The 11251-nt window shown below is 53.0% G+C and overlaps 1 protein-coding gene across 1 annotated transcript; it reads left to right on the top strand.

Annotated features, from left to right (window-relative positions):
- The first annotated feature begins 4248 nt into the window (after positions 1 to 4248).
- Positions 4249 to 11016, top strand: PPIF (peptidylprolyl isomerase F). Its single transcript, XM_079136920.1, has 6 exons — positions 4249 to 4567; positions 5881 to 5911; positions 6395 to 6483; positions 8146 to 8242; positions 8755 to 8830; positions 10046 to 11016. The coding sequence occupies exons 1-6, from the start codon at positions 4367 to 4369 to the stop codon at positions 10179 to 10181; spliced, it is 630 nt and encodes a 209-aa protein (XP_078993046.1). The 5' UTR covers positions 4249 to 4366; the 3' UTR covers positions 10182 to 11016.
- Positions 11017 to 11251: the final 235 nt, after the last annotated feature.

Below are 11251 nucleotides of genomic sequence, written 5' to 3'. Positions count from 1 at the left end.
TGGAGCCTGGAGCCAAAGGATCCACTTCTAAGTCCATTCCTGAGGCCACTGGCAGGCTGTAGAAGCTCCACATCCAATATCACTGCTGGCATGCATTGGGTGCTCACTATCCTGACCTCCCCATAGGCTGCCCGGTGTCCTCATGACATAGGAGCTGGTGATGTGAGAGTCTGTGTATGGCGAGACGGGGTGTGGGGAACATCCAGAACAGGAATCGGTCACTTTACAACCTAATCTTTGATGGACCCTTCAATGCCAGTTGAATTGTATTCCTTAGAATCTGGATCATTAGATCTACCCCACGCTCAAGCCAAGGGACTGTCCCAGGCTAACTCCTCCAGGCAATGCTGGGAGCCACTTAGAAACTGTCAGTAAGGGTGGGAAAGAGGAAAGGGGGCATGACAACGTCCTCTCTGTAAAGTGGAAAGAACCCAAATCTGAACTCTGGCTCTTTGGGCTGCCCCCCAACTACTTGGAGCCCCATCTCCTCCTTTATCAGACAAGAGTGCAGCCTCACCCAACTAGCCTCATAAGCTGTGTGGATCAAAAGAAGTCACCACACTGGCTTTCAGATGAGGAAAACTCCAAATGTCACATGCCAGTCAGAAGTAGGGATGGCATTAATAATTCACTAAAAGCCTGGGTGGGAATAGTAAAAATTCACCCACAAACCCCCACAGGAACCCATTCATAGAGTACAATGTCATCCACTCAAATCATCCTTCTCTGAATCCTCAGCTGACCTTGGCTGGGCTGTGTTCATTCATTCATTCACTCACTCACTCACTCATTCATTCATTCATTAATCCATTCATTGATTCAATGAGCTCCTAGTAGGTTCAAAGCCCTTTGTAAGGTCATTCTTCCTAGTATGAACAATTCAGTAAAGTAGGTGTTATAAACTCCTCGTTGCATATGAGGAAACTGAGGCACAAACAAAACAAAATAAAGAGAATACCCCCTTGAGCTCACACAGCCACCTGTAACTGTGTCCAAACATCTAGCATGGAGCCCACAGCAGGGGCTAGATAATACTGTGGAATGAGGCGATGGACTCGCAAAGGAAGGAGCAGGAGCCAGGTCTCCGTCAGAGTTCTGCTCTCTCCAAAGCCCACACTGCCAGGCCCTGGGCCGGTGGACAGCTGCCCTCTCCCAGAGGCCCGCCTCTCCAGTCCTGCCAGCTCTTCCCCTAGGTGGAGGCTTCTCAGGAAGTCTTCTCGGTCCCTGGGGCCACCCAGCTCACAGTGGACATGCTGAGACCTGGAAGGGGAGTGCCCAGACTTCTAAGTTTGGGGACCTGGGTTGGGCAGATTGGGTCAGAACTGGGCAGCTAGAGTCTGAGCTTCCCTGGGGCCTGCAGGGACCTTGATCACACAGGTGAGTGACTCAAGGCACAGCTGGACTCTTCCCCTCCAGGATCTCCCTGGTTATTGTGTTCATTGCCAACCTGGGCCTCAAGGAGGACCCCGGCTCCTGGCCTCTCCCTGCCTTCCATCCTGATCTGGTTCCTGGAAGCCAGCACGGACTTTGGCTTTCATGTGAACTGCACAAAGCCAGGAGATGCCCCAGGAGCAGCGCTGGAGAGAAGCTCTCACAGTCGCCCCAGCAGGGTCACCAGGAGCCTCTGGGCCAGGTGCTGTCTCAGACCCCGAGCCCCTCAAGCAGGACCAAGAGAGATGAAGGCCTCCTCAAGGGCTACTGTGTCGGCAGCAACCCAGGGCATGACACTCAGTCTGATACTGACACGCTGCCTTCAGGACAGCCCCTTGCCCACCCCAGCTCGTCCTGGAGGGCCTCTCTAGCACAACCCTAACTTCACCCCACAACGACCACAGCATTCACCCCTGCTGTGCAAACTGCCACCTGCAGCCACAGTCACAGCGCAGTAACTGCCTGTCTCCAGGGTGAAGTTCAGGGCCCCGCACACAGGATGTGAAACTCTAAAAAGAATCCTGGCAAGAGGGAAGACAGGTGTGTGGCCACAGTGCTGGGACTTACTGCTCTGGTCGCTGTGCCTCTCTGAGCTTCAGTTCTCTCTCTCATCTGAACAATAGAAACAAGAACTATGAACTCCTGTCCCAGAGGCCTTATCTAGGTTGTAGATACATTGTGTGTGGCTCATTCGTGGTTAATTTTATTTTAAAATTAGTTCCCAACATTTAAAAATTAGATTTTCATGACACCTGAAGTCTTCAGTTTTTACTGGAGAATGAGAAGACCTGGCTGGCTACTCTGGGCCACAGTCTCACCTATAACTGGCTGACCTGGCCGCAGCAACCCTTTAACTGCCTTAGTCATTTGAATGCAGTGCCCCCTCCCCTTGTTACCTGTGTCTTCCCCACCTGTATCACAGTTAAATCATCTGCCCAGCGCCCACAGGCACCTGAGTTTGCAGGTGCCCAACATGAACCTGAGCCCGGCACAGCCCAACCTTCCATTCTGTGAAGTCTACAGGCACTGTTATAGGATCACTAGGTGACAACAAACATCAGCACCCTGGACAAGAAGTCACTTGGATTGAGTGGGAAAAACCCTGCTGTTTCTGAAGATGACGCAGAGTCTGTAAATAGCTGGGGAGCCAGGTAAGTGTCAACACCTGTGTGATCTCACCTGGGCTCAGTGTCCTCAAGGCCTGGGCATGTGTTATGCATTCAGCCATGGCTCAGCCTGGGGACTGTCTCTCTTCCTGATGCCACTGAGGACAGCACAGGTAGGGATGACATCACAACCAAGCCTATGGGGAAGGTGGAGCTTTTCTCTGGCTTAGATAGGAGGCAATGATGATGTTTGGTTTTCCAACGCGGGAAGGAGGATTAACATGAAGGAAGGAATCTGGGGTTGGGGGTATAGCACCTTCTATGACTCTCTAGTTCTATCCCACAATGTGTGACCTCAGCCTGACCTTCAGGCTCTGTGATTGGGCTTCTACAACCCTTTGAGCTCATGCTCAAAGTGCCGTGACCTCTCCTGGTTTGGGCTGGCAATGGCTTATTCCCCTCTGGAACCACCTCATTCTATCTTTGTGTCTCTGTCTCTCAGACATAGTCATGTCGGAGCTGATCCCCAGGTGGACATTTCTCCCTGATCCTTGAGATCCACAGCCTCTGGCTACCTCTTTAGCTTCAATATTTCTGTGTTAAAAAAAAAAAAATTTCTTGCTGTCTGTCCCATACTTCTCTCTTGCCCACCCCACTCTGTCCCAATTCCCAGCTCCAAGTTGATGGTAAGGAGGACTGACATGCAATAACCCCAATCCTGATGTCAGATAGACAGGGTGCAGCTCCAAAACTGCCTTGGGCCATTCATTTCCCCCAACTCTTGGGACCTGCATTCCCCATCTGCAAATGGGGTTGCCTCTCAGGCAGACGTGACAAGCAGATGAGCTCAGGGCTGGAGAAAGACAGAGTGGAAGTGGTTGCGTGAATGAAGAAGCTCTCCTGGGGCAGGGCTGCTCATGCAGCAACAGGGTGGGGATAAACTAAGGCCCCAAGAGCATGCTTGAGAGATAGCAGTGAACCTACCTGCAAGTGCTGTGCATTTGGGCAGGAGCTCTATTATTCTAGGGCGAGTGTTGGTGGGAGGGATGCCACCTGGCTGGCCTGAATGGTGTGGAACAGAGCTGTCAGTCTTTGGGTTTGGGGAGGAAGAGTCAGCCCCAAAGGGCTTCGGACCTGGCAGGAGCGCTGCAGGGCCACAATGCATTTCTAGTATTTCTGGAAGAGTGTCTGATCTCTAGAAGCAACTTGAGAGAGGACAAGATTAGGCCAAGGAGGCCCATGGTCATTAGTGAAGTAACTTGGGAGGTGTCTTTGCTTATCTGCTTCCTCCTACCTGCCCTCTCCCTCTCTAATTCGTTCTCTGATCTCCACCTTTCTTTAACTCTCAGTGCCTTCATCTTTCTGGATTTCTGTCTACAGTGCCTCTGGGGAGAGGGATGGCAGGGGGTGGTTTGGCCTGAGTCATCGATGTAGAGAAAACACAAAAGTAGACTTCCATTATATTCGAATAAAAGCATGGATGGTCATATTTTGCAGTTAATCATGTTTCAGCATTTCTTCCTTTTAAAAAAGTCTGTTGAGGTCCTCACAAAAATGAAGCTGGCCTTATCTTGCACGGTTGTGTTTGTCCCTCTAGGTCTCTGGCTCCTGTTGGGGGCCCATTCAAAAAACTTGGCTGCTCCGTCCGATACGGCCAGTAGGGGTCGCCCGCAGACAGGCCCGGAGGGGGCGTGGCGGAGGCGGGGCCTCGAGGTCGTCCCGGCCAATAAAGGTGGCGGCGCGCGGCCATCAGGGACCACTTCCTGGGTGCGTGCCCTTCGTTGCCGCGGTCTTTTCTCCCACCACCTCCCGCCCCGATCGCGCCCGCGATGCTGGCGCTGCGCTCCGGCTCCCGCCTACTCGGCCTGCTCCCTGTCTCTCGCTCCGTGCCGCTGCGCCTCTCGGCGGCCCGCACCTGCAGCGGCGGCGGCGGCGGCGGCCGCAACCCATCCTCTTCCTCCTCTGGGAACCCGCTTGTGTACCTGGATGTCGGCGCCGACGGGCAGCCACTCGGCCGCGTGGTGCTGGAGGTAAGACCACTGGCCTGGACAGGGCTGGCCTGGGCGTGGGGGACCGTCCCGGGGCAGCCCTGTACCCGGCCCTCCGCTGTGCCTGGCGCGCTGCATGACCTTGAGCCTCCCACCTCGGGCTCTGGGCCTCAGTTTCCCCGTCCCTGAGAAGGGTCGTCAACTTGGACTCATCCAGCCTCCCTTGGAATGGTGGAGGCGGGAGGAAGGGCAGGTGTGGAGGCGAAAGCTCAAGGTCATACGGTAGAGGGTGAAGGCCGAGCGCCCCGCCGCTGGCCCGTGCTGGGGGAGGGGTGCCGAGGCCCGAGTCTGAGCGCAGACCCCCAGGTTGGGGTCGTGTCGGGAACCCGCTGCGGGCCGCTGGGCTGACGTGGAGGCCCTTGCATAACAGCGAGTGCTCCCAGGGTCCGCACCACGTCCAGCCCATGCGCGAGACGCGGAGTGCTGGGTAATGGAAGTGAGAAGTGGCTTTAGGCTGTGGCCCTGCTCCTCTGGGTAATTGAGTACCAGGCAGGCCACGGCCCGACCACCAGAAGAACACGAACCCGGGGTGGCCCTCCTGAGAATGGGACAAGAATGGGGCAATGTACCGGGAGCCCCAGTGTCAGCCCCCTTCTGGGGGTGGACACTCAGCACCTGCCTCTCTCGCTTTAAGATGCAAAATAAGAAACACTTAGTCTACAAAGTAATGGAGAGGAAGCCCTAGTGTATCCATACTTTGAATCAAGGGGCCAATTAGTATTGATTATCTTGTTTCCTGGAACTGTTGGTATTTGATCCTCAGCTTCCTCTTTTGGAAAATGGGGAGTACCTTCCATGCTCTCATTTGCTGTAAGAATGACCCTTGTAAGAAGCCGAGAGGCAAGATGCCTCCTTGGGTGGAGCTCCAACCTCCCCTTCCTTACCCATTCCTTCCTGCCTTTCTCGGCCTCAGTTTCCCATCTGTGTGTCCAGGAGCTTGGTCTGGTTTCCTCCCTAGTCTAGGCCCTGAGTCTCTGATGCTTTGGGCCCAGCCCCTCTGTCATTTTTGCCCTGGAAGGGGGAAGTGGGCCAGGGTGATATTGTCCTCCCTTCTGATAGATTAGGAAACTGAGGCCGCCTCCTCCCAGCCTTGGGTTCAGGAAGCGTCTGCCAGAAATGATAGCTGCTTAGGCTGCCTCCCGGAGGGAGGGAAGGCTGGAGTAACAGGAGTGGAATGGCCATGTGGTTCCTTCTCACACTTCCTTGGCCACTGTGGGCTTAGGGTGGTGAGGACGCTCCTTCCGGTGCCTGCCTCTGGACTAACCATCTTCTTTTTCCCTCTTCTCTCCCCACAGCTGAAAGCAGATGTCGTACCAAAAACAGCAGGTAAGGGTAACTGCGGCCTTCTGAGTGGTCCAGATGGAAGGGAGTGGGCAGAGTAAGGCCTGTGGGCTGGTGGGAGGGGTTTGGGCTCAAAAACTGTGACTAGGTGAGAGTTCCACTTGAGGCTCAGCTGCTGGGTGCCATGGGGTGACCTTCTATTCCTCTGAGCCTCATGTTGGCTCTGCCCACCTGTCTAGTAGTAGCTGGGAGCCTCAGAACCAGTGGAAGGCACATATGTAAATTCTCAGACAACTCCCCACTCCTGCCCAGTGGGCCTATATCTCCTGGAACTCCTGCCACAAAGTTTCGGCACTGGAATTAGGGAGGGAAGCAACTTCTCCCAGTCATAGGTGAGTCAGCCAGAGCAGAACCAGGAGGTGGGCCAAGGTCTTTCCACCCCCAGCTCACCTCCTGGGGGACCCAAGGGTGCTGGTCCCTGGTGCTGGGGACTGGTCCCATTGATCTGCCTCTCCCTCTACCCCTCAGAGAACTTCAGAGCCCTGTGCACTGGTGAGAAGGGCTTCGGCTACAAAGGCTCGACCTTCCATAGGGTGATCCCTTCCTTCATGTGCCAGGTAACACAGACCTCTGTGCCTCCTCTGTGTGTGTGGGTGACAGCAGGAGCTGCCTCCCAGGATTGCTATGAACATTATAGAGTGGGTGCCTGGTGCATAGAAAGTCAGGGACAGAGGGCTGCTCTTTCACACCGAGAGGCTTGTCCAGGTCGCTGTGACCCTTGTCTGCCCCAGAAGTTAAGCAACGGCGCCAGTGGCAGGACAACCCTACCTAGCTGCATGGGGAGGTTAATGGCCTCAAGAGACAAATGGGGTTGGGGTATAGATGTGCACAGGGAATGGACCTTAAGGCTTTGAAGGACCAGCAGACTCAGAGTCCCTGACCTTGACCTTTTATATACTCCCTCGAGCCCGGGGCAAAGGAGACAAAGAGAAAGAGGTAGGAGGAGGAAGACAGGGCCCAGAGAGGAATGTGCTGCTCAGACATGGAGCTTCAGTTTCTGTGAAGGGCATTTTTCCCTGTTAGGTGAGTGTGCTTTTTAGTAATATGTCCTATCTGTTTTTCAAAAGAATTAGTATTGCTGTGTCAGAGGCTTGGGGATCAGTGTTGACAGCAAGGACTTCCCCAGGGGTCAGGACCTAGGCAGTGTTGTTGGGATTGCCCTGTATTTAGGCAGACTTTCAAAGTCAGGGGTTAATGTCTAGAGCCAGGGGAAGCTAGAGGCAGGAGCATGGATGGTGTGATCTTTCTGAAATTCTGCCCAGAATTCTGTCCCCATTCCCTCCACCCTGACCCAGTGACTGACATACCGTGTTGAGTGGCAGTGGATTGAGGCCGAGACTCCTGACATTCTGTGATGCCTAGATGTGTGTTGAATGGGGAGGAGCAGGCAGGGCTGTGGCTGTGGGCCCAGCTGGGTGCAGCCCTTTGCCTGCAGAGCTTACAGTTCTTCCTTTGGGTAAAGGGTGAAGCAGGAGCTAAGGTGACTAAGGCCAAGATAGGGCTTCCAAATTTGGAGAGCTTTCTGTGGCATGAGGTAGTGGCTCTCAGAGATCCAGACCAGATGACTGGCAACTGGATGCTTTAGCTGGACTAGGTAGGTTGCCTCTCTCACCTGAGTATCCCATCTCAGGAAAACTGCAGTGTGACCATGGCCAGAGACTGGCACAGGGGTGGCTACGAGGTTCTTCTGGTCACAGCACTCCGAGGAAGTCCTGGATCTTAGGCAGTCTCTGAGGAAGGATGTCAGCCCCGGGGGACCCTGTTCGGGGTGTACCAAACTCAGAACCACTGGACTTAGTGAGGGGGACGTGATGCCAGGACAGGAAGTGTGACTTAGTCTGGGGAACTGACCTGAGCCAGCTGCTGTTCCCCTAGGCCAGAACATGGCCCCTGGCTACTTCCTTGTTACCTCTTAGAGTTGTATGTTGAAAATTGTGGGTCACTTAGAAGCAACTCAGAATGAGTTATTTGAGGATTTAACTTAAAAATCTGCTCAGACAAAAAAGTATATTGTTCAGAAAGCAGGGTTGTTGTTACGACAGAAAATACTTAGCTATGCCTCATTGTTGCTCATTTTCCTCATTATTTTATTAGCCCTTATTTTATTGGATGCTTATTGGGCTGGGTGGGCCTTGAGTGGGTTGGGGGCTACTCCCAGTGCTACAGAAGCAACTCCCGCCATCTTGGTGTGGAACCACTCAGAAGGTGTTTTTGTGCAGGCAGGCGACTTCACCAACCACAACGGCACTGGGGGCAAGTCCATCTATGGGAGCCGCTTTCCTGATGAGAACTTCACACTGAAGCATGTGGGGCCAGGTGAGTGGGTGCTGCTGTCCTCCTCCATAAACTCACAGCAGGCTCCTGGAGGCTGCATCTGACCTCAGGGTGCCCCTCCTTCCTTCAGCACCCCTCGGCTCAGCACTTCTGGCTCCATAGGTCTCCTAGAGCTTCTCATTCCAGGCTCCCACTTTGGAGGACAGACTTCCCTTTGGGAACTTGGGTGGGGGAGGGCCTGTAAGCAGAAACCCTGCATGTTATTACCTGTGAGACCCCCGGTGGAGTATGGAAAAGGCTAGAGGTCAGGGCTGGGGATCCTGCTGAGCGCCTCCATTGACAGCTTCCCTAAGGCCCTTTCCTGGAAGGCAGCAAGGGCAGACATGCCCCTGGGGATCTGCCATGGTAAGCTGGTTGTCAGCCTGCTTCTCTTCTGGTTCTCTGATCAGCAGACTCAAATATCCTTGATGTGGTTTTGAGCCATCTGCTCTTCAGAGTGCCTTCCTAGGTGAGATGCCCCCTGGGGTGTGGCTCACCTCTGCTTGTTTTTGCAGGTGTTCTGTCCATGGCAAATGCGGGCCCCAACACCAATGGCTCCCAGTTCTTCATTTGTACCATAAAGACAGACTGGTGAGTTTTCCATTCCAGGCCCTCTGAGAGTGAGGGGTGCCCTTTCAGCTTTGTGCATGTCTCCTCTGGGACACCGGCCCCCTCCTATGTGTCTGTATGAGAAAGAGAGTTAGTGAAAAAATTGAGGGAGAATTTGGGTTATCCTGCAGCTCTGTCATTATTAGACTTCCTGTCATTGCTGTTGGCTGCTGTGTGTTCTGCACACGCACACAAAAGGGTTCCTCTGCCACACACTCTTGGAAAATGCTGCAGCTGTCAGGCCTCACGGTGGCCTGAGTGCAAGTGGATTCTGCTGGCTTAGTCCAGCATTTCCCAGGCTACCACCTCTCTCCATGGGCTGTACCTTGGAAAACACCGTGGTGGATGCGCAGATTTCACAGTAGGTTTTCATTGAGCATCGCATTAGCTAAGACCTGCAGAGAACTTCTTCGGCTCCCTTTCCCACATGCCTGTGGGCTCCAGGGATGTCTTTTCCCTGGAAAATTTTCCACTAAGAGATAAGTTTCTTCACTCGGAGTCCCTAGTGTCCTAGCTCTGGGGCCACTGAGATTGAAGGGACAATCGCTGACTGTAAGACTTAATCAGGCCCACTTCCAGGATCTCCTAGGTGAGATGGACACCAGCTAGTCTCTCCCTATCCATCAAGAAAGATGGGACATCCAGGCTGGGCAGGTCCTCTTTCTCCTTCCATGGAGCCTTTAATGGGCCTCGCACTTCTACCCTTGGCTGTTGCTGCTCTTGGCTTCACTGGAGCAGGACTAAGTGCCTTTCACATTCTTGGAACTTTCTCAAGTCAAGAGCTGCTCAGGGCTTCTGTGTCCCTCCACACCTGTTATGTTGGCTCTCTCTTCAGAGTTCCTGACTGTTAAAGAGGTTCCCTTTGTATAGACGTCTTACTTCAGCGTAGTTCAATATCCTGTCATCTCCTTGGGCAGAACAAAGAACAGCTCACTTGTCGTAGAAAGGTTACTAGGGCTCAGGCCAAGTGGCCTGGGGCAAGGTCACAGTGTGTGGCAGAAATATACTGGGAGCTGGGCAACCTCTGGAGTGTGTGCGGGGAGCTCAGCAGGGCTTGGATGGAGAATTGGGTGAGCCAGCTACTGGGGTTGGGGGTGCCTATCAGAATTGGCAGATGTTCCCAAGACAGAGTGGCTGGGCTGTTGAGTGACCTTGTGCTGCTCTTGTGTCTGCTTGTCCTGTTCCCCCTCCCCACAGGTTGGATGGCAAGCATGTTGTGTTTGGCCACGTCAAAGAAGGCATGGATGTTGTGAAGAAAATTGAATCTTTTGGCTCTAAGAGTGGGAAGACATCCAAGAAGATTGTCATCACGGACTGTGGCCAGCTGAGCTAACTCAGCCAGGGTGCTAGGACGGCAGCTAGGACTTGCCCAGGTTGCTGCCCAGGGCCCTTGGTGAAGGTACCCCCATGAGCTGCCTGTGCTGGCTCCACCGCCACTGTGTGTGTGCTTGAGGAAGGCTGCCTGGGACATGCCCCTCTGCAGGACCCCAGACCGCTTCCCTGACGGTCCCCTTCCTCACCACCCTGTTTCTTGGCATCTAAGATGACTTCATGCCACACACCCCATCAGGCATTGCTGATGATCACCTTGCCCAAGTTCATCTGCAATGTAGGTGGTGGAGACAGGTCAGCATGCAGTAAAGGTTTCTACCTTATCCTTCACCTCGGGGACAGCCGTTTGCTGTAAAAGGGCTTTGATACCTGTTCAATATTGTCTTCCTAATTGTAATAATTTTATAAAATTGCCTGGAAATGAAGCTGTGACACTATACCATGCTGTGATGTGACTGAGTTGGTGGCACAGGACTCAGAACCTCAGAGCCTGGCCTTTGAGACACAACTCGGGGCTTTTATAGAAGCTCCCAAGATGCCTTTCCTTCCATCACTGTGAATCCCATTGGTTTGCTGCTCTCATTTTTGAGGAGGATCTGTGGGTGGAAGCGGGTGAACCTGGGAACAAACCTGTTGCTAGCTGTGCCTAGTCAGTGTGAATCACTGTCAAAAATGGAGCCTGTAAGCGCCCTGTGCTCAGGAGGAAAGTATTTCTTGGTGGGCTTTGCTTTTTATGTGTGTTGAATAAATTTAATCTACTGATGATGTATATAAAAGGTTTCTAGAACATTCTGTGTTCACCTTAAATGTGATAATAAATCCTATTTTCTATAAAAGATTCGTGTTTGTGATTTTAGAAAGAAACTGGAGCAAAATTTTGTTGTTTCAATTTCTTTGAGTGTCATGTACTATGCTAAGGACTTTTTTTGTTTGTTTTTGACAATGCTGGGGATTGAACTAGGACCCTAATATGTACTAGGCAAGGGCTCTACTGCTGAGCTACAGCCCTAGCCCTGTGCTAAGGACTTCTGTGTGGACTGTCATTTAATCACCCCAGCAACCTGGGAGGGA

Source organism: Sciurus vulgaris (genome assembly GCF_902686455.1).
Source record: "Sciurus vulgaris genome assembly, chromosome: 4".
Lineage (NCBI taxonomy): Eukaryota > Metazoa > Chordata > Mammalia > Rodentia > Sciuridae > Sciurus > Sciurus vulgaris.
Note: the sequence above shows the minus strand (reverse complement) of the source record. Positions and strands in the feature narration are given on the sequence as shown.